The sequence below is a fragment of the Eptatretus burgeri genome, chromosome 2, assembly GCF_056783735.1.
Source record: "Eptatretus burgeri isolate ZD-2024b chromosome 2, Ebu_testis_v1, whole genome shotgun sequence".
NCBI classification, from domain to species: domain Eukaryota; kingdom Metazoa; phylum Chordata; class Myxini; order Myxiniformes; family Myxinidae; genus Eptatretus; species Eptatretus burgeri.
The window spans coordinates 137,831,030-137,852,457 of NC_140962.1; the positions used below are offsets into that span (position 1 = coordinate 137,831,030).

The 21,428-nt window shown below is 43.3% G+C and overlaps 1 protein-coding gene across 6 annotated transcripts in view; it reads right to left on the reverse strand.

The window, feature by feature from the left end:
• LOC147033267 (serine/threonine-protein phosphatase 2A 56 kDa regulatory subunit gamma isoform-like) overlaps positions 1-21,428 on the reverse strand; it is a 155,013-nt gene that overhangs the window by 16,164 nt on the left and 117,421 nt on the right. For all 6 annotated transcript variants that reach the window (XM_085871462.1, XM_085871463.1, XM_085871460.1 and 3 more), the window contains 6 exons: positions 16,818-16,910; positions 15,098-15,228; positions 14,883-14,942; positions 12,632-12,740; positions 9,655-9,708; positions 4,332-4,502 (listed from right to left, as the gene is read on the reverse strand). In XM_085871462.1, coding sequence (XP_085727588.1) covers positions 4,332-4,502; positions 9,655-9,708; positions 12,632-12,740; positions 14,883-14,942; positions 15,098-15,228; positions 16,818-16,910 — 618 coding nt within the window. The remainder of the gene's footprint in view (positions 1-4,331; positions 4,503-9,654; positions 9,709-12,631; positions 12,741-14,882; positions 14,943-15,097; positions 15,229-16,817; positions 16,911-21,428) is intronic.

The window sequence follows — 21,428 nt, forward strand, 5'->3', positions numbered from 1 at the left end:
GTTGCGTCAGGAAGGGCATCCGGCGTAAAACATGTGCCAAATCACGATGCGGATCATTCGGATGATCCGCTGTGGCGACCCCTAACGGGAGCAGCCGAAGGAAGAAGATAGATGTATATATATATATATATATATATATATATATATATATATATATATAAATATATATATTTATATATAAATATATATATATAGACGTGGAGACAGACAGACAGAGACAGGGGCGTTACAATAGTCTTGCAACACCTTCGGGTGAGACGATGAGACACCACTGACATCAAATTATCATACTACATATAATTTGAGAAGTGTTTGTTTGACTTCTATGCATATACTCCTGAACCGCCGTGATTGTACTAGATCAAAACTAGTGATTGTACTCGGGGGTATGCCCGGGTAGGTTTTAGGCGATTTTAAAAAAAAAAACATAACGAGAGTGGGGGAGGGGAATGTGGGCTTCAGGGTGGTGGTGAGGTGGAGGTACATGCAAATTATATGTAAATGTGTATGGCATAACGCCACCTGGTGGGTTGGGTATTACAATTCATAATAAAATGGGCCAATTCCAGTGGAATAAACCCATCCAAAATAGTGGATAAAGAGAGTTAGGTATTATGTTTTTGTTTTCCCCCAATGTCTGAAACTAGGTAAAGCCAGGTGAGTGCAGATGGCATTGGACGAAAAGTTTCCTCACATTTTTTTTTGTTGGCTCACGCCATTTTCGTTTTCTATGTGTACTGTCTCCACATCAGCTGCGGTTGTGACTGAGCAGTTGTGATGCGCCATACATGCAACAATACGTTTCATTAATCAGACCAGTGTTAGACCATTAATCAGACGTTAAATTCCATTTTAGCATGGATTGATACATCTGCTGTCTGCCTTCTAGTGTGATGAGGCACTGTAACACACAATTTGGAGACATCTGCAAGGTATTGCAAAACATTTTGGAGTCAGGTGAGCAGTGATTATCCACCTACAAGGTCTTCATCCACTGCTTGATGGAGGGCTGATCTCCCTCTCTGGGCTGGCGCTCCTCATACCTTGCTCAACTTAACGCCGTGGATACCAAGACCTTCAAGATCATTGGAATCTCCCATGATGAAGCTGAATCAATGGACCAATCACTTTCATATTGCAGACAGGTCAGCAGTCTCTCTGTCTTATATCAACCCCTTTCTGGTCTTGCACCCTCTGCTCCCTCCCCTCCAACCCACCTCCTTCGAAATTTAAAATTTTTCCTTCCTGAGAGTTTCCTTCTATTTCTATCTTGGTTTGTATCCACCTTATTGGCTTCTCCAATCTATGGAACCACCTTCCAGAAGTTGTTCTGTTGGGTCGCCGAAATAGGTGACCCTTATTGTCAGTAATTCTGTCTGTTTGTTTGGATGTTTGTTTGTTTGTTTGTTTGTCATCAGCATAATTGGTAGTAAACGTGGGCCGATTTTGACCAAACTCGGGTGGTAGGTACATCTTATGACCTAGTGCTTTGGAAATTGTGATGGTTGCTAGGGACGCTTTGGTTCCCTAGCAACAGCCGAAAAACCTTCAAAATCGGTACCGTTCACGCAAAATCAATTCCGAAAGCCATTATCCCACGTTGGCTTATGAAATTTGGCATGCATCATCTACAGGTGATGCTCTACCAAATATATTCCGGTTTTTGTGATATATGGAATAGTTTACCCGCAGCGCCCCCTACAAATGGGGTATGCCCAAAAATTGGCGAAAATTGAAGGCCCCCTAGCGACCAGGTGAGTGCATCGATGCGAATGAAACTATGCAGGTTCATAGCACGCAATGAGTACGTTACAACATTGCCTCAGGACATATTGACCGATATTACTTAGGTCAGGGGTCAAAGGGCAAAAATCGATAATATGCGAAAGCTGGAGGTGCCTTCGCACCAAATGCTACTCCTCCTAGGGTTATGGTCAGATTGCCATGAAAATTCACACTAATCATATGGAATGCATTGTGCACAAACGATTGAGCCGGATTTTCGATTTATATCTTTGTTCACCCACAGCACCCCCTCGAACTTTGGGGATTTCCGATATCAAACCGCATTTTCAGTACTTTTCATTCAAATTGATACCGAGTAGTTATCAGGAGATGTAACTCGATGAGATTTGGTATGCATGATCTTAAGGTGATTCTCTATCCGCTATATGACATCCATTTTTTTCTATATCTTATAGTTTCCAAAATGGTAACCCTCTCAACTTGGGTGGCCGAGGGCCATTGAGCATTCCCGCTGAAAATTCAAAGTACACTCGCTCCAAGACGGTTGAACTGAACCGAATGAATCTTTACATGCTTATAGACCGTAATGAGTACTACAACTTTGCTCATTTGCAAAATGACCTATCTCGAGTAGGTCAGGGGTCAAAGGTCAATAAGTGCATTTATCGGGCAAAATTACCATTCAAGGCACCCTTGCTCCTACACGGATTAACCGATACGAATGAAAGTTCATAGGTACATAGTACTCAATGAGTACTACAACTTTGCTTCAGGACATATTGACCTATCTCGGCTAAGTCAGGGGTCAGAGGTCAATGAGTACATTGTTTGGGCAAAATGACCATTCAAAGCCCCCTTGCTCATTCACGGGTTAACCGATTCGATTGCAATTTCGTAAGTACTTAGTACTAGATTAACTCAGATCAGGGGTCAAAGGTCATCGGATGCTCGGCGACCCATGGCCGCCTACCGGCTTGTCTCACTCTTTCCTCCAGGACTGCAAGCATGCAATGTACCATAATCCCCAATTCTGAACAATGATCTTTATTACCCACATTAAGCTTTCCAAACGAAATCATTTTACTTACGAGCTTCAGAGTTTCCTCACTCTCCTGTTTTTCTGTTCGTTCGTTCCATTGATGTTTGTCCCACTGGCAGTTCTACCTTGCTCTTTCATGAGCCTCGCTTCTGTTAAAAAAACACAAAAAATCGAATGGGGGGAAATTCAACATTTCTTTCTTCTAAAAACCAAATTGTACTAAACTCAAACTTGGTCATAAATCAAGAGTGACCTCTTAAACGAGTACTGTACTCCAATAAAAAGGAAGTCAAACGTATCAACAACAAAACAAAAAAAGTTTTACCTTGTCAAGGAAGAAAGGAACCGCTTCCTTTCCGGTCTTACACCCTCTGCTCTCTACATGCTACACCCCCCCCACCCCCAGGTTTCTGTAGAGCCCACACGGTCGACCATCAACCCCCTTCTGGTGAAAGTACCTAAATCTAGGATCACTGCTCACCTCCACTTATTTGTTCCTCGTTTTTTCCTGCCCGTAGCATCAACTTTCACATCCTTTTCAATCTCATTCTTCCCTCCACATCTTCAAGACAGTTGTTCACCACCATCTTAGATCATCCCCAATCCAAAACCATGATGTTTTTTGCCCTCCCTCGTTAACCCCACCCAAATCCCTCCTCATTCGAATTTTCCAGTTTTCCCTCTTTGGAGTTTTCTTGTGTGTCCAACTTTCCCACCCCGTACATGCTTGTTTTGCATCTTGTTTTTGTCTGTTATGTCCGGATCCGTTCAGTGTACTATCCTTTCCATGAACCTCGACTATACATATTTATCTTCTTCTTCTTCTTTCGGCTTGCTCCCGTTAGGGGTCGCCACAGCGGATCAACCGTCTCCATTTCGCTCTATCCTCCACATCTTCCATTGACACTCCAACCACCCGCATGTCCACCCTCACCATATCCATGAACCTCTTCTTTGGCCTTCCTCTTCTCCTCCTGCCTGGCGGCTCCATCTTCAACATCCTTCTCCCGATATACTCCGCTTCCCTCCTGAGCACATGTCCAAACCATCTCAATCTCGCCTCTCTCACTTTGTCTCTAAACCGTCCTACCTGCGCTGTCCCTCTAATATACTCATTCCTTATCCTGTCCATCCTCGTCACTCCCAACGAGAATCGCAGCATCTTTAACTCTGCCACCTCCAAATCCGCTTCCTGTCTTTTTGTTAGTGCCACCGCCTCCAAACCATACAACATAGCTGGTCTCACTACCGTCTTATATACTTTCCCCTTCACTCTTGCAGCTACCCTTCTGTCACAAATCACTCCTGCAACTCTTCTCCACCCACTCCATCCTGCCTGCACTCTCTTTTTCACTTCTCTCCCACACTCTCCGTTACTTTGGACAGTTGATCCCAAGTATTTAAACCCATCCACCTTCCCCACCTCAACTCCTTGCAACCGCACCTCGACTATACATATTTATATATCCAAAAAAAAAGAAAAAGGAAAACAAATAAATTTTCAAGTAACTCAAAAATTCCAAGTGAATAATGTGCAGCCTCTTACTTGGAAGTGTGGGCTTGAGACACACTTTGCAAGTTGCCTAAAGAGAGGTTCCATAACTTTGACGAACTCCGCAGGCTCAATGACGTCCAAGATCTCTTCCAGCTCATTCAGGAACATCACCTCTTTTGGAGAATGAGTCTTGGGCCAAAATTTAAGCAAACCCATCACAACCTGTCGGCAGATCGCAAAGCAGTGACTCACCTGCAGTCACGGTAGCACCAAATCACATCTGTGCCATTTGAGATCAATGACCTGACCCAAGGATGAAACTGCAGAACTTTTGAAGAGGAAAAATGAGATTTTCATAGGGAGGGGTCTGGGGGTGTGTTCCCCTGGTAAAATTTTGTAAAATCGATTACAAAATATGAATTTTGGGGGCGATTCTGTCCATATTGTAACAAAAAAAAAGAATATGCAAAAGAAAATGATATTTGGGGAAGAATTCTTTGTATTTCACCTGAACATTCATTGCTGGAGCCTGGTGTTGGCTTAACAGTTAGGGTGGCTGGCTTAAGAACTTAGGGTCTTGGGTTTCAGCCTCTCTCCTGCTGTTGAATTAATACCAGGCAGGTTGACTCAGCCGGTCATCCTTCCGAGGTTAGCAAAATGAGTAACAGGAGGTACTGCATCAGCGCTGGCAAGCGGTCAGAGTCGTGAACGTATCAGTGAAGGGAATATGTCTGAAAGGAGTAACAATGCCACAAGGGAATGGTAAGTTGTCGAGGTACTTGGCTAAATAGCCCTCTGGAACATGGGAGGGCAGAAGGCAGAAATGTTGATGAAAGATTCAAGGAGAAATCGACTCTGGACTCTTCAGACGGGCTTCACCAACCCGCGATATGCAAGGTACCACAAAAGGAAAGAAGAGCTCTTTACACACGAGGCACAAGGTTCCAACATCAAGGGAAGAATCGTTACCAGCAAAACTCCACCATAAGGGTTGCCCTTTTCAGAACAACACCAAGCACAGATCTCTGTAGAGGGGAATGCGTCTTATAAACACCAACAAATGGCAGTCGTTCGCGCCCAAAACGCCAAGCGGGCGAATCTTTAACGTGGAAGGAAAAGACGTCCAATGCGTTCAGAATCCGAGTCAATCCTTCATTCCAACCGTGACCGAACAACCTCCAGGTCTCTCTTCCAGTTGCACCTGGTTCTGAAAAACCCTAAATCAACCAGAGCTCGAGAATATTTACATATTATAACATGAAAATGATGCCGAGACAGGTCGCAATTGCCTACAAGTTCTCCTCGACCTTTGGTGAGATGATTGAAGAAGAGTCTCCCAAAGGATAAATAGTAAGTCCCGTCTCGGTGATAACACGAGCGGTCTTCTCCAGCTACTATAAATCACCCACGTAGGATGAATGAATGTCACAGCCTTCCATTCCGATTGGGGAAGCCCCGCCTTATCCTTTTCTCCGCCCCGAATAACAATTTCCTCCATCTTCTTATAAAAACTCAATCTCTCTCTATTTTCATTCCAAAGAGCATCATTCCAATCACAAATTAATATGACACCATTGATATAACAAAATAAAATGTTAACAAACACTCATGAAGTAAACAAATATAAATGCCATTCCAATGTGATAACCAGTACAGAAAAATCTGCCGGCGAGGAAAGGCAGATGGATACACAACACCGACGTACACACACGGTGTCCTGCTTGGCGGACATCTAATCACGGTCACGTGCTTGCAAGCTTTTGTACCCGGGTAACTTCTACAAAAATAGCTCATAATAAAATCCACCATGGGACTAATTCACAAAATTGTGGTCATGATGTGTGATTACATTAGCATTGCACCCCATCAGGGTGAAATGGGTTAAGAAACAAATCAGCATATCGGAATAGCACCTCAATTCCCGATAATCGCGGCATGCCTTTCTGATGACGAACATACAGAAACCTCCATATCAGTCGTTACAAAAATACGGATGTCTGTAAAACATGGAAGGAGTTTCACCCATGCCGACCTATTAAACTGTTGATTCCATTGCAGTTTAAACTTGCTCCTTAAGGGACCTCCACAAGAAGAATTTGCACAAAGGTCTGGACAATTGTCCATGGCCCTCTTACTCAGTTTCAAGACAGGGCATGAAATGTAACAAGAAACAAACTTTCCTCTGCATAGTATTGTTGTGGGCCGGGGGTCGGTGGCGAGAACGACCACAAGGTGGGAGAGGTTTGCGTCGTCTCCCACCAAACTTCCCGGAATTGTGGGCCGTCGCTCAGATAACTCCGCGAGCCGGCAGGTCGTTTAACCGACCGTGGTCACAAATATTTCAACCACGAAGCGTAGGGTCTATTTGTCTATAACCAATTTACCTAATTAACTACGCGATTTTGACTACCGGGGAAACCACGCCCTCAGCATGTCTTGCTCGAACCGGGTCACCCTACCAACTGCGGTAGAGTTCCAACTACCGACTACCAACTCCGGTTTAGGTGCAGCCGAGCAGAAACTGCCAAAGTCGTGCCGGCTGGAATGAACAGATTATCGGGTATAAAAACCCGCCGAAACTCAGATCCGAACCATGCTGGACCAATTGAAGAAGGGACGGAAACGAACTGGGGGCATTTCTAACAAGTTTTATTTACATTAAATGAAGACACAAGCAAGACTGAACGCGAATATGCAAGAAGTATTTACAATGATCCAAAAACACTTATTCAGTTCTACTTAAAGAGGGGCCCACACGCAGACACACACAGAAAATGAAAAGAAACCCATAGTCTTTATTGGCCCCTCGCAGCCGTGGAGAAAGACAAGCTGGGGGCCAGAGTTTGGTGGTGTACCTGACCGTCGGAGGAAGGGCGTGCTCCACGATGCGGCACCTGACAATGGTCACTGGTTTGGTCCCCATTCGCATATGTGGGACTCGAGGTTCGTGGTGGAGCTCGGGTGGTGAATGGCCGGGGTCCACGGAAGGGGGTCGGGGCCGCTCTTCCCTTCCTCGTAGAGGGCCAGCAGAGACATGTTCACCGCCTCGACGCCCACCAAAAACTCTTCAAAAGAACTTTTAAAAGACTCTCCCTCCAAGACCTCAAAAAGAACCTCCAAGACCTCAAAAAGACCACCTGCCTCAGAGAGTGCTCGGGAATTTATGGACCTCTCTCAACGGGGAGGGGCCTTGGTGAACACACCTCGCTGTCCGCCTCTGATTGGACAGGTCCTACGGCCCACCTTTCCGGGGCGGGGCCTTGGCCCCTGCCGGGAAACCCCAGCCATTCCACGCAGGCCCACACTCGATGAGCAACAGTATAAACGCTGCAACGGCCTCTGCCGGGAAACCCCAGCCAGTCTTCCACGCGGGTTCATACTTGACGAGTAACAGTATCAATGTTGCACAGGCCGTCGTGCAAGAGTTACAACATTTGTGGAAGGAACGTTGGTGGAAGCGGCAAGGAACGGCTGCAAGACCCTGCCTTGGCAAGTCAGAGTGTTTGTAGACAGCGGGTGGATAGTGGATCGTGATGGGGAATGGAATGGTTGTTGGTTATTCGTTGGAGGGTTCGTTGGCAGTGTCCCCACTCCTCATTTTCATAAATGCCAAGGTGAGCCAATGAAAAAAAGCCAAGAATTCACAAGGTTTCGGAAAAAAGATGATAATAGAAAACCTATACGCCAAGAAAACCGATAGAAAACCAAGATGCCAAGGTGAACAATGAATAGCCAAGATCTTGTGAAAAAAGCCAAGGAGTGGTCACACTGTTCATTGGATGTAAAGATTTAATAACCGAACTAAAAAGAAATCGCAACGCACGCCTTTGATTCTCCCACTAGACAAAAGGAAAGGGATCTGACTACACACATACTTAACGACATAACTGACTTTTGGGACATCTGTATGTTGAATGCAAATGGTTTCCAGATCTGTAACAGTATTAACAGTTACATGTTTGTGTGATCAATAGATCATTAATAATAAATGTGTAAAATCATGGCATTTAATCAAGAACTATCATTCCTGTATGATCAACCTTTAGAAGTTCAATCCCTTGAACTAATGGGCATCTCACCTTTAGCCATAACCTCTCTTGGGCAGACATTCCAAACTGGCCAACAAAGCCAGGGGAATACTGGGAATTCTGCACTGGGCAAAGAACTACTGTACTCATGGCCTATAAAGTACTTGTTTGAACAGAATGGAGTATTTTTCTCCCTTGTGGGCTGACACACCTGCAATCCCACGTCTCGTGCCTGGAAGCCGTGGAGGACAATGCTCTGAAAATCATCAACTTCATCTATCAAGAAGCTGTTGCACAGGGCCGACTGCATTTTCCACTGTATATTGATTGGTGATATTTCAAACTTATCCCCTCTTCCAAGAATGTTTCCCTCTGCTCTTTCACTCATCCAGCCCTACCCAGTTCGAGCCAAACCAACACATTCATCCAGCAACTCTCTCATTACAAACAGTCTGCATAAAATTGGCTTGCCAAGTCAACAAATTGAAGAAAACAGCTTTGATTTGTAAAAATAGATTTTAGAAAGTGCTTCTAAATATCACCCAAAGGCATTAATAAATTTATTCAGACTCTGAATCACATGAGAGCAGAGAAAACCAGGCAAACACAAACACTGCAACAATGGTTCGGGTTTGCTCCACACGCAAGTCAAATCTGCAGCTGCTCCTTCCACAAAAATCAAAGCTAAGTTTTCTGAACCGGATCCGTCGTGTTTCTCTGTTATATTTTCGTCCCAGTGTCGCTGTTTGTATTTCCATTGAAATATTTCCATGTTAAATCGTACCTTGTTGTCGATAGTTACCCTGCGGTCACAAAGTGAAAAGCGTGGTTAAGCAATCGGTCGTGTACGTGTGCCGTACATCCGTACCTGCATTTAAAAAATTCATTTTCTCAGCAACCGTGAGTCTGATTGACCACCTTCTCCAAACTACCCTGCCCCCTCACCCCACCCCTTCAAAGCTTCTCCCCCCACCTCACCCCCTCAAAGCTTCCCCCTCGACCTGACGCCCCCCCCCCCTCGGCTGCCCCTCTCGACTGGTCTCTGATATGCACCATTTTTCTTCCAGTGTAAATTCGTGCGATCACTTGTAGACTGGTTTTGCTGCCAATTTCCATGCTTATTTCAGAGCCACGTTTCCACACAACTTGACTTCCACAGACATCATGATTGTTTATATTATGTCATGGACAGATGAATGCGATCGGCCTCTTCAACCAGAACAGCAATACATTTGAACACACCATAAAAACAATACCAGCTTAAAAACCCTTTATTGCAGAATATTTTACCCCATGTTGCTTAAAAACAAACCTCTGAGGCCTTTAAGAGGTACTATTACACTTACCGGCTCAGTGAGGCTGCTGTCTTTTTCCAAGAATTGAACAACGCAGTACGCCAACTGCATGGAAATGAGGGACAAACTGTGATTAAAACTACTGAGGGTAATTCCCTCAAATGTAATACAGGACTGTATATGGTGGGATATCACACTTTCTTGAACAACCACATGGAGCTACAAATAAGAGCTGCATAGCTGAACAGCACCATACAGCTGTACCCAGTCAGCTATCTGACACCATTAGAAGAAAACTGGGCAAGTCCCAAATATTTCGCTGTGTTGCTAAACCTGAGGCTGTATTCGCGAGTCTATCCACACTTGTACTCAACACTTGCACATTCTAACCAAGTCTTATTGAGACGACAAGGCAAAATGATGTAGGATTAATGGAATAAGAAAGTAACTCGAGTGATACACATAACATGCAGATGGTGAACATGCCAAACTCAACTTTGTAATATTCAGCTTCTCCATCTGATGTGCATCATTACATGATTCAGAGAAACAATGTTAATAAGAATAAATATTTTGAGTGACTTCTCAATTCTACTTATGAACAGCAGAATCAGCAACCCAGAATAGAATGTTACGTTGGAGGGGGTACGTATTCGGTGGAATGTTAAGTTTGCGTGCTCCGTGTGTTCGTGTAGGTTGGAACATTTTATGTAACCAGGGATCTGTTCGAATAAAGTTATCCTGTTTATGTTGTCGTGTCCAGGGGGGTTAGCCCCTTCCTGGAAGGATAGCCAAACAGTTCTACCTTCGAGACGAACACGTGATCCTTGGAGATTATGGAATGCGTGGGACAGGGGCAGCAAAGACACGTACCGTACGTGTTCACCACGACGAGGGCAAGGGCTTATACCCCAACCCACCACAAATAGACAACACAAGGAAAGTTAATAAATAGGGGTTTAACAAACAGAAAACAAATGTTTATAATGGAAATAAATCAAAACGGGATGATAATGAAACGTGAGGTAACCTAAATTCCTATTTGAGATGCCTCCACACAGACTTTAATATAGACAAGGGGACAGAATAATTAAAAGAATAATCCTCCCTTTCTCCCGGCACTTAGTTGTGTGCCTAGAGATGAGTTTCTGAAGCTTGGGGTTCGCCAAACCGCATCATCACTGTGTGGGGAAATACTCCCAAAATGGTGCCAAGCCGCTCTCTGGGCGGGAAGCGTAAGAAGGGTAGTTCGTGTGGATGGTCCCTTCGTTAAGGTCCCAGAAGCTGTCATGAAAGTTCCTCCTCACGATTGAGATTGCTGACCCCGCTGCTCTCTGCAAAATGGCACTGCCTCCTTCCCCAATGGCGCAACATGAGGTTCTGAGGCATGGTCTCAAACGACCCAGCCGAACAGTCAATGGCCAGCATCTTGCTCCATCATGTGAGCAAATTCACACAAACGAGCAACGGGATTCATGCTGCCTTTTCCGTGGTGTCGAGGGCGGCCAGCCAGAGCCTCGGTCTCAATCGCGTTCCTCACAGAATCTCCCTTTTAGCTCCTTGTTCGTGTCCCGACTGCCGATCCTGACTCAATCCTCTCCTTTTGCCTCTGACGTTTTGACCCATCCATCATCCACCCCCAGTGGTGTGGTCTCACTAGTCATTCCTGGAGGCAGGGTTTTCACCTGCTTGGAAATGTCCAGCTCAGTTGTTGTTGTTGTTCTGAGAACGTGATTCCTTTTTACCACCGGTCTTGAAATGCAAAAACATAGGAAAAGGTCACAGAGGGCAATCGCATACTGGGAGAAATTAGCCTGAGACCCTACCTAATTTAACACCAGCACCACTCCCTGTGTGCCGACACATAACTTAAGCTGACAGTTTCCCTACTTAAATGACATCGAAATGTCTCCTACACGTCCACGGACCATAGCACCCTATACAATTTTACCTTTTCTATGGAGTTCCTCCATCTACCCTACAAATATAACAATATGTATGCCGTGAGAGGTCGCTCATTTGACCGAGGGATTAGATAGGAAAGTGTAATTCAGATGTGTCCTCTCTGTAAAACCAGGGAAGGTGAGGATGGAGTGCGAACAGAACAGTAATGGCTTTGTCTGTGTCACGTGTGTGGATTTAAAAACCTCTCCATGGTGGCTCTAGGGGCACCGTGATGCCAGCTGGCCCACGTGACGTTGCGATGCCAGCAAATGCGTGCCACGTCATTGGCACAGCCGGGCTGGTGGTGATGGACGCTTGGTGCTGTGGGCACGCCCATGGGGGAGGTAATAAAAGTGCCACACATGGGCCCTGGTGGCAGTAGGAGTTGAAGTCGTCAGGGCAAGTAAAGGCAGACCAGTCACACTCTCTCTGGCGTCGAGGTGCAACGACCTCGTCTCTGGTGCTGTAGTGGGACAGCCAGCTCGTGTCGCCCGGCGATCTTTCCCCGTGCTGCACTCAAAGTGATGCCTGCTTCCACCCCAAATGCCTAAAGACCTTGCATGTAACCCCCACCCCCCCCACCCCACCCTTTCATGGTTTGTGTGGTCATGTCACCTTAGGTTTTTATATACCTCAATTAAGTACTTCTATATTTCATTTGCTTCAGCATACCTCTCGTCCCAGGATTTTCCATTTGTGTCATCCTGCGTTTTAAATACTGCAAACCATTTATTTATAAAGGTATGTGTCGCCTGATTCCCGCCTTCTCACGCACGGAAACTGTTTCAGCGTTTGGTAAATCCCTGCGGAGTGGAGAATTTAAATTGGAAGAAACAAACTCGTTTTAAGAGACTGGCAGACCATAAATTCTGTCCGGGGGAAGCTACGTTTTTCTCGAACATATTTTCATATAATTTGGTCATTCGGAAACATATTGCTTTGTCACGGCAGGAAGCATTAGCAACCCTTTCGACGTAACAATGATATAATGGAATATAAATTAAAGGAATTCTAAATGATTGCATCGTGGGGAAGGGAGATTTATTTCTCCCAGTCATGGCACAACCTCTTTCAGGTCATGTACCTGTGGATGGTAGACACTGAGTGACTTTGCCTTGTGGAGGGGCAGCAAGACCTTGAGAAGGAAGACCTTGTGCTCTTCTTTCAGTGGAAGGGCAAAGCCATTGATAATACTGCAAGGATTACAGGTTGGGGGTGAGGGAAGAGGGGAAGGAGAGGAGAGACATTGAGCAACAAATATGGAGCAAGTTGTGATCATCTTGGGTTATAACTAGAGGGGGAGCACTCGGTAGAGTGAAAAACCTCCGCCGCCAATACTGCTAGGTCACTCAAGTGAACCTGATATCCTATTCATTCAATTTGACGTCAACAGTGCTCACAGAGTTATAGTTTGCAACTTTCCCTTTTACTTTTAACTTTTACATACTCAATTCATTCGTCATAACTCGATTCCTTGAGACATAAATTGATTTTACGTGGGTATATCCACCTGAAGTTCCAAAATCAGCCGCAATTATAATTTTGGCATGTTTTTTGTTGGAAATCACTTATAACATGTAGAAATGCAAAAAAAAAAAAAAAAAAAAAAAAAAAATAAATAAAATCGAAATTTTGTTGAAAAAAGAAGTTGCAAAAATTTTTTTTTCTCTAACAATTCTTTTTTTGGGGGGGTGGGGTTGGAAATCACTTAAAACATGTAGAAATGCAAAAAAAAAAAAATTCAAATATTTTTTCAAAATGGCTGCCATAGCAGCCATATTGGACTTTGGACCAAGTCCAAAATGTAATGGCATAATCCTTGGACCATACCAAATCCACCCACCAAGTTTCGTCGAAATCCGTCGAGGAGTTTTTCCGTAATACTGTTCATAAACAAACAAACAAATAAACAGAAAGGGGTGAAAACAGTAACCTCCGATCTTCGATGGCGGAGGTTAACGAGAGGGGGAGCACTCGGGAGAGTGCAAAACCTCCGCCGCCAATACTGCTGGGTCACTCAAGTGAACCATATATCTTATTCATTAAATATGATATCAACAGTGCTGACAGAGTTATAGTTCTTTTCTCCAACATTTTTTTTTTTTGGGGGGGGGGGGTTGGAAATCACTGAAAACATGTAGAAATGCAAAAAAAACAAGTCGAAATTTTGTTGAAAAAAAAGTTGCAAAAATTTTTTTTTCTCTAACAATTTTTTTTGGGGGGGGGGAGGTTGGAAATCACTTAAAATATGTAGAAATGCAAAAAAAAAATTTTTTCTCTCAATCTTTTGTGGGGGGGGGTTGTTGAGCATGGAGGAATCACTTAAAGCATGTAGAAATGCAAAAAAAAAAAATTTTTCTCTAACAATTTTTTTTGGGGGGGGGCGGGTAACAATTTTGGGGGGGTTGGAAATCACTTAAAACATGTAGAAATGCAAAAGAAAATTCTTTTTTGAGGGGGTAACAATTTTTTGGGGGGGGGTTGGAAATCACTTAAAACATGTAGAAATGCAAAAAAAAAATTTTTTTCCTCTAACTTTTTTTTTGGGGGGGGGGACCAAGTCCAAAATTTAATGGCATGATCCTTGGACCATACCTAACCCCCCCACCAAGTTTCGTCGAAATCCGTCGAGGTGTTTTTCCGTAATAGTGTTCACAAACAAACAAACAAACAAACAGAAAGGGGTGAAAACAGTAACCTCCATCCATCTTCGAGGATGGCGGAGGTTAGCAAGCTCATCACAATAAGCTGCTCATACAATTCCACTGTAACGTCTCACCATTTTAAAACAGGCAAACAACATCCACTCGGGGCTGGCAGGATAGCCAAGAGGTATGTGCACTCGGCTCTGATTTGTCTAGCCTGGTTTTGAATCTTGGCCCAGCAACAAACTGTCATCTTGTTGTTTTTCAAGCATGTTGATTCTGTGTGTCATCCCTCAGATGGACCATAAAATGGGCATCACATCTGCCAGCATTATTTGGTGGATGCTAAAGATCCCATGGTGTCCTCAACAAAGAGTAGGTGAGTTGTCTGTTTGGATGAAAAATATTCCTTTATCGACAGGGAAAGCTTTGATCCCATTGTAATCCCCAAGGATTAGCAGACCCTGAAAAGATGACGATGATGCGAAACAGCTTTTCACACATCTTTCCCGAAGAATAAATCTTATTTCGAGACGTTTTGCCACATATTCATAGCCGGGACTCAAATGCATTTGAAAATTTAGTGTGATGCAACAATTTGAAAAAATAAAAAATAAAATAAAAAAATCACACTTTTGGTCACACTCTGCAAATTAGGATTTTCAAACAGTCCAAATACTTGAGGCTCACCTTCCCAGAATCTCCAACAGTTCCGCAATACCATTGTGATGTTCTGTCTCGTAAATAAACCTGGAGGACAAAAATAAGTCAAAACAAGGGGGGTGAGAAATCACTGCAATGACCAAGCAAGATGGTAACGCAAGTGATTGAATCGCAATGTTTAAACATTTTAACTAACAAAGCTACTCTTCTGCTCCTACAGTGTTAAGGGACAAAAACAGTACCTGTAGAATATGTTGTTGACCTGTTTGCGGATGTACGCCCGTAATCCCAGGAACTTGCCATAGATGCGATGCAACGTGGTCTTCAAGAAGTCCCGCTCACGAGGGTCTTCACTGTCAAACAGCTCCAGCAGCTGCACCCAGAGCATAGTGGAGGAAAAGGGAGGCGGGGAGGGAAATCGCAATCAAATCGAAGAAAAGTGACAATCACTATTGAGCCTTTCCACAGTAATGGGTAACCATTGTGTTACATACATAGTCCACATTAAGTGTGTCCAGTTTATCTTGCAAATGAGGGGAAATAAAAGACTGACCCCTCCACCACTGGAATCCAACAGTAAAAAGATAATCTAACCCAGCACAATTTATTGATGGGGAGTTCTGTCTTCATTAACAGAAATGGCTCAAAGCCTTCTGTAACAAACGTGACTTTGGTCCGCAATCGGAAAGCCAGATTTTTGTACAGCTTTTATGGCGATATGGACTTACCACTAATGTTATCCTTTGTTACACATTTGTCATTTAGGTTAAGTTGTTATCACAAAAATAACAAGACCGTATTTTTTTAAGGTTGTGCAGCTTGAGCATTTTGTTTCTTTCATGACTAATTGACCGATAGCATAACGATTGTTACTCTGTTTTCAACCCCCCAGCATTCACATTAAAGTATATTTTTGGCAAATTCAGGGTGTGGGATATCATAAGTAAAGTCTTTTTACACATATAATCTAAACCAGTCTCAATCAAAAACGTATGTGTTCATATAAAACTCTTGGTAAATCTATTTAGTTTTTAATATAACACTTAAGACAAAGATTTATTCCCATCACAGTGAATAAAATTTTATGACAATAGCGGTTTTGCTATAAATAGTATATATCTACATTTATATACACCTAAAAACATGTTAGTGGTATTCTATGGATACTTTAGGAATTCTGTGATAGCTCCTGAAGATAAGACCCTTAAATGTAGCATATTACTGTGGAACAGCTCTATTGGCCAATCATTAATATACAAGGATAGTCTACATGGCAGCCAAAGACAAGACCAGGAAGTAAATAAGACAGCAAACTATTTTTGAAAATTTGAATCAACCTCCATTTACCAGAAAGAAACAAATTCTTAAACCAACTTCAGAAACATGCTAATGAGCTAACATGGCCAAAAATGAAAGCCATCAAAGCCAAGGAAATACTAGTTTTCTATCTGCAGAGCAGTTTCCAGTGCCATCTAATGGGAACGAATCCATGTCTGCTCTAGGATCATCAAATTGGCACAAAATGCAAACCTAGCACCGTGAGAAAACTTAGAGACAATCACAGGATTCGCATTGAGGTTCGCCACCATTGTTCTCGAAAGATTTCTCTCGAGAGGATGCCAAAGGAAGACATATTTGAGGTGGGTAAACTAGACAGAACAGTGTAAAGCAAAATGGAGGTAATTACGACTTCAAACATTTTGACTTTTCGCTTGGCCGTCTAATCTTCAAGCTTCCGCCGTTGAAACAAGCAAGGTGAAAATATGAAAAGACACTGTACTTTATCTAACAATACAGGAAGATGACATCGTGAACCTAACGGTCAATGTTGCCAATAACTGCCCTTACACCTTCTGTGTACCCACAGCTGCATCGCAGACCACACAAACGCACAAAACACAAGCAAAATAGTGACTTGATCAACTGCTTTGGTACATGAAAAAGCTTGGAGCATAACCTCACCTGCAGGACGAATTTTTGGTCAATATATTTCTTGGCTGTATTCGATTGGAAGTCGGGTGATTCCAAGAACCGCAAGAAAAACTCATATACAAGCTGTGAAGAAAGGACACGCTCAGCAATGACGCTCCCTCGGACATTCGTCAAACCTTGTAGCCAAACTTGTGGCTGCTCAAAAAAAAAAATTTGATTACTAATCAAAACAAAAAATGCAAAATGTTGAGAAAAAGACGTAGAAGGCAACACATGTCAAGTCTAAATGTCGTTCTGTCTATCATGCCCATCAAGTGTCATCACAGTTTATCTAATCTCACTTCAGCTTTGACGAACAGCAACAGGTGGTGTTGCTGTTAATTTAAATAATTCAATAACCCAAAGCCCAGGCTCTAACCCCTAGAATACAACTGGCTGTGCTTCTGGAATGTGTAATATTTATCTGCCTGATGTACAGTATGCATCATCCACCTTGCAATGATGACTATTTTTTATCTCTTTATGTACAAGGACCAATTACTAACCATCCCATCCAGCTCGCTGTTCTTAAATCTTTGGTGATTATAACTTCTACATTTGGTCGATGACTTGGGGTACACTCTACAACAATCGGTCATGACAGTGCAGTATTGCATTCTGTGCATCTGACCCAATCTGTGAACTTCCCGAAATGGATATCTGCAAATGGTAGTCCTCTCCCATGGACCTGGTAAAGTAGCACTCCCCCTTCAACGTTTCTTGATTCTTCTCTATTCCTAGCGGCTCCTCTGGCCTCTGCTTATGAAAGCCCTGATCTTAATAGCTCTAGTTAGAGAGCTAACTTAGCAACACAGAGCATGACAGTTCACTCTGACTGACTGAAAGGGTCTGCAATCTGCTCTTTCTTCAAAGACTGGTGCGCAATCTGCTCTGCATTTCGTAGTAACCATCCTTAAGAATGTTTCTCCCAAAGGACTGACTCACTGACTCTTTGTCTCTGTCTCTCTCATACAAACTTATCCCAACCCATCTGAAGCAATCCTGCATATCCTCAAGTGGGTCCATGCACAAAGTTTAGACTCAGCTACACGTTCCCAACAAATATCGAAATGGGATCTCAAACAGCTACGTTATGCCATTCTTCTAAGCACATCTCTTCCCTCTACTCAATAATGCAAGATAATTATTTGATTTGGTGATTTTTTTTTCTTATCAAGGGTGAAAATAGTTGAGCTGCTTCATGCCGGGAAATGTACAAGTCTCTCCAAACCTCGAGTTCAAGGGTTTTGCTTGTTTCATATGCTCCTCAGCAACCCCAAATGGAAGTGCATACCCCTGATTGCCTCTTGGGGAAAATCGAAAAGCTGCTGCAGCATCAGGATTTGCTAGTCCAATATAAAATGCAGAGCAAATGTGCCTACGACATCAAAGGCTGGAAACTATCTTTAATGCCCAACCTCTTCAATATTCCAGCTGTATCATGACAAACCAAAGTAATTAGCATGCAAGCAGGTGTTGAGAAACGGGCAAAACACTGAGGCTGGTTAACTTACTTTCAATTACAAGCAAAGTCATGAATCCATCATGAAGGCTGATATATTATTTCCTCTGCTCAACAATTCCGATCTTTGATAATCAGTCTGGATTCCGTCCCAACTACTCAATATTGTGGATGTTGTTGCTCCTCGCTCAACACTGCTTGGAGGTCCTGGACCTCAAACAGGAGGTCAGGGCTGTCTCTAGACACATCCCAGTCCTCTGTCAAATCACCCTGGTCATCAAGCTTGCTGCGGCATCTGCCTGTGGCCCTCAAAGGACACTTTCAAATCTTGGCTCAAAGACTCACTCTCTGCAAGAAAAGAGCATGGCAACTTCATTGGTATCCTTCAATCTCTTCTCCTAATGGAGGCCAGCTTTAGTTAGTCGTCTTCAGAAACGACCTCTCTAATTCTCTTTAAAACTCTATCACTTCATAGCCAATTTCACAAGATGGCAAATGGTACACCAAGCTGCTGACAGAGTGACTGACACCAGTAACATTCAACTCTGCTGAACTGGAAAAGATTCGATGATTCTTTGTCATCTGGAAAATGCCATGATTCCAGGCAAGTCCACATTTACAGATTCTCTCCAGAAGGAACCACTATCCAACCATCATATTTACTTCTGTGATCAGCACTATAAGAAGCTGAGTATTTTGAAGTTTTGGCCCTGGCTCTCAGTTATGACTGCTCCTGGTTAGACCATATCTAAAAGCTGGCTTCCAACGTTAGTCACAGACTAAGTCCTTTTGACTTTTCCTTTGTCCTTTTCCAAATTCCTTTGTCCCAAGTCCTTTTCCAAATTCCAAACTTCTCCTTTGTCCACAGCCTGGAAGTGTTATAGTTGTGGAAAGAAGGGAGAGATGCCAACAACAACATAATAATAATACCATTCCTTTTGTGCTGTATAGGCACATCGGGCTGCCGAGGCAGGTTCATTGGCAAGGAGTAGAGTCCTGGACGGGTTGCCATGCCAACGCAGGTTACCCCAAATGGTTATTACCCCAGCACACTGGTACTCATTTTGCTGACCTCAGATGGATGACAGGCTGAGTCAATCCCACCTGATGTTAATTCAATGGTACCAGGGAGCTCAAATTCAGGATCCTAAGGTCCCAAGCCAGCCACCTTAACCACTAAGCCAACACCAGGCCATGCCAATACCTTAGGAGGTGTATATTGGTGACAAGAACTGTTTAAGTGTCCCATGTATTAAATGTCGGCTCAGTTGTGGGATAGACCAGCACCTTTATTACCTACCTCCGCCACCGAAGGTGAAGGAGGTTATGTTTTCACCCCTTTCTGTCTGTTTGTGTGCAGGATATCTCAAAAAGTTGTGGAAGCATCCAGATTAAATTTTGTGGACAGGTTGGATGTGTGACAAGGACGAACTGATTTTATTTTGGTGAAGATACGGATCTGGATCTGACTACTATAATTTTTTTAAGTGATTCTTCACCATTGAGAGATAGGGCCAAAACGATATGTAGCACGATATCTGAAAATGGTGTGGACGGATTCGGATGAAACATGGTGGACATGTTGGATGTGTGACAAGGACAAATTGTTTAATTTTGATGAAGATCCAAATCCAGATCCGGATCTGATAATTATTAAAGTGATTCTTCGCCATTGAGAGATAGGGCCAAAAACGATATAGTACTGCATCGCATGATATTTCAAAAATGTATTGGGCCCGATATGTTCTCGTGGATCAGGCGTTATGTGGTGGAGGAGGTATGTGCTCTACCAAATACCCTTCTAGTTGTGTTTTCTTTTTATCTCCGAGTTGTTCTAGTTTTATCTCTTCCAGTTGTGTTTTCTTTTCTTACACCACCCTTTTTACACACCCTTCCTGAAAGGTTGAGTTCAGATGGGCCGGATGTTCCTGATATTTTTGGCACCACATTCATGACTAAGAACAGAAGGTGATGTCCCTTTATGTTAGGAAAGAGGGAAGACATTATCTTTTTTTCGCAACATCAGTGGTTGCTTTGGTGAACTAATGAAAAGTACATTGTTATTATGAACCACATCAGGCACCCTGCCTTTCTTGCTGGCTAAAATGGAAGTGACAAATGAGGGAGGAGTCGAGAGAGTTTAGCTCGAACACCATTTTCTTTCTCTCTTCTGTGAAGCAACCTGGCAATGGAAAGATCAGACGGGTGTTGGTGCTGCTCTCAGACGTGCCTGTGGATGACGGAGTGCTTATGGATGGAATTGCCCACCCCCTCCCTGCCTTACAATGAAGAGGAGACTATGAACAGCAAGCTAACTAGGCCTGAACCAGAATCCATTATTTGTCTTTTTAATTTACCTTATTTTTGCTGCTTTTTTATTTGTCATTTTGAAGCTTCTCCTCGCCTCCCTGAGAGAGATGTCTAAATGAGTCAGTGTCAGCCTATGTCGGATAGTTCTGCGGCCTCCATGTGTGTTAAGGGGATACATCATTTAAGTCAAATGTTAAGTGTATTTATTTTGCCTCTGCTGCATGACCGCCTGTAACAATATTGTTCACCATTACAGGACAGCTACACAGCTTCAGACCTGTCTCTCCTGGATATTGTGGAGTCTAAAGTCGTGAACATCACTTGGATCTCCCGCCGGAAGGCAGGGAAACAGGACTGCTGCTCTTTTATCAGACAAGTTGGTGGATGCTCCATTTTAGAAATGTCTCACTTTTGGTCTTGCCCTCCCTGTCCCTCCACAGTACAACCTTGATGTACACATTTATTTTGTTGTTGTTGACCACATCCTGGTAATCATAAAATAAAAGTTAAATGCACCACTCAATTCCTTTTTTCTCACACCTGTGGAACTATTTCCCTGAGTCACTACAATCACTTTCTTCCCTCCGGGGCTTCAAGACGACAACTCACTGCCATCTCATGCCATATTCTATTCTAACCCGCAATCTGTTATACCTTATTAACCCTCCCTGCACCCAATTCTCTTGCCTGCAGGTGTTCTGTTGCATCATTTCCCATGTTTCATCCAACTAATTGTTCTGAGTTTGCCTGTTAGCTACTTCCCAAATGTCAGTATGATCCATCCTCTGATCTGGCTCCTACACAAGCTTAGACCTTGAATTACAAAATAA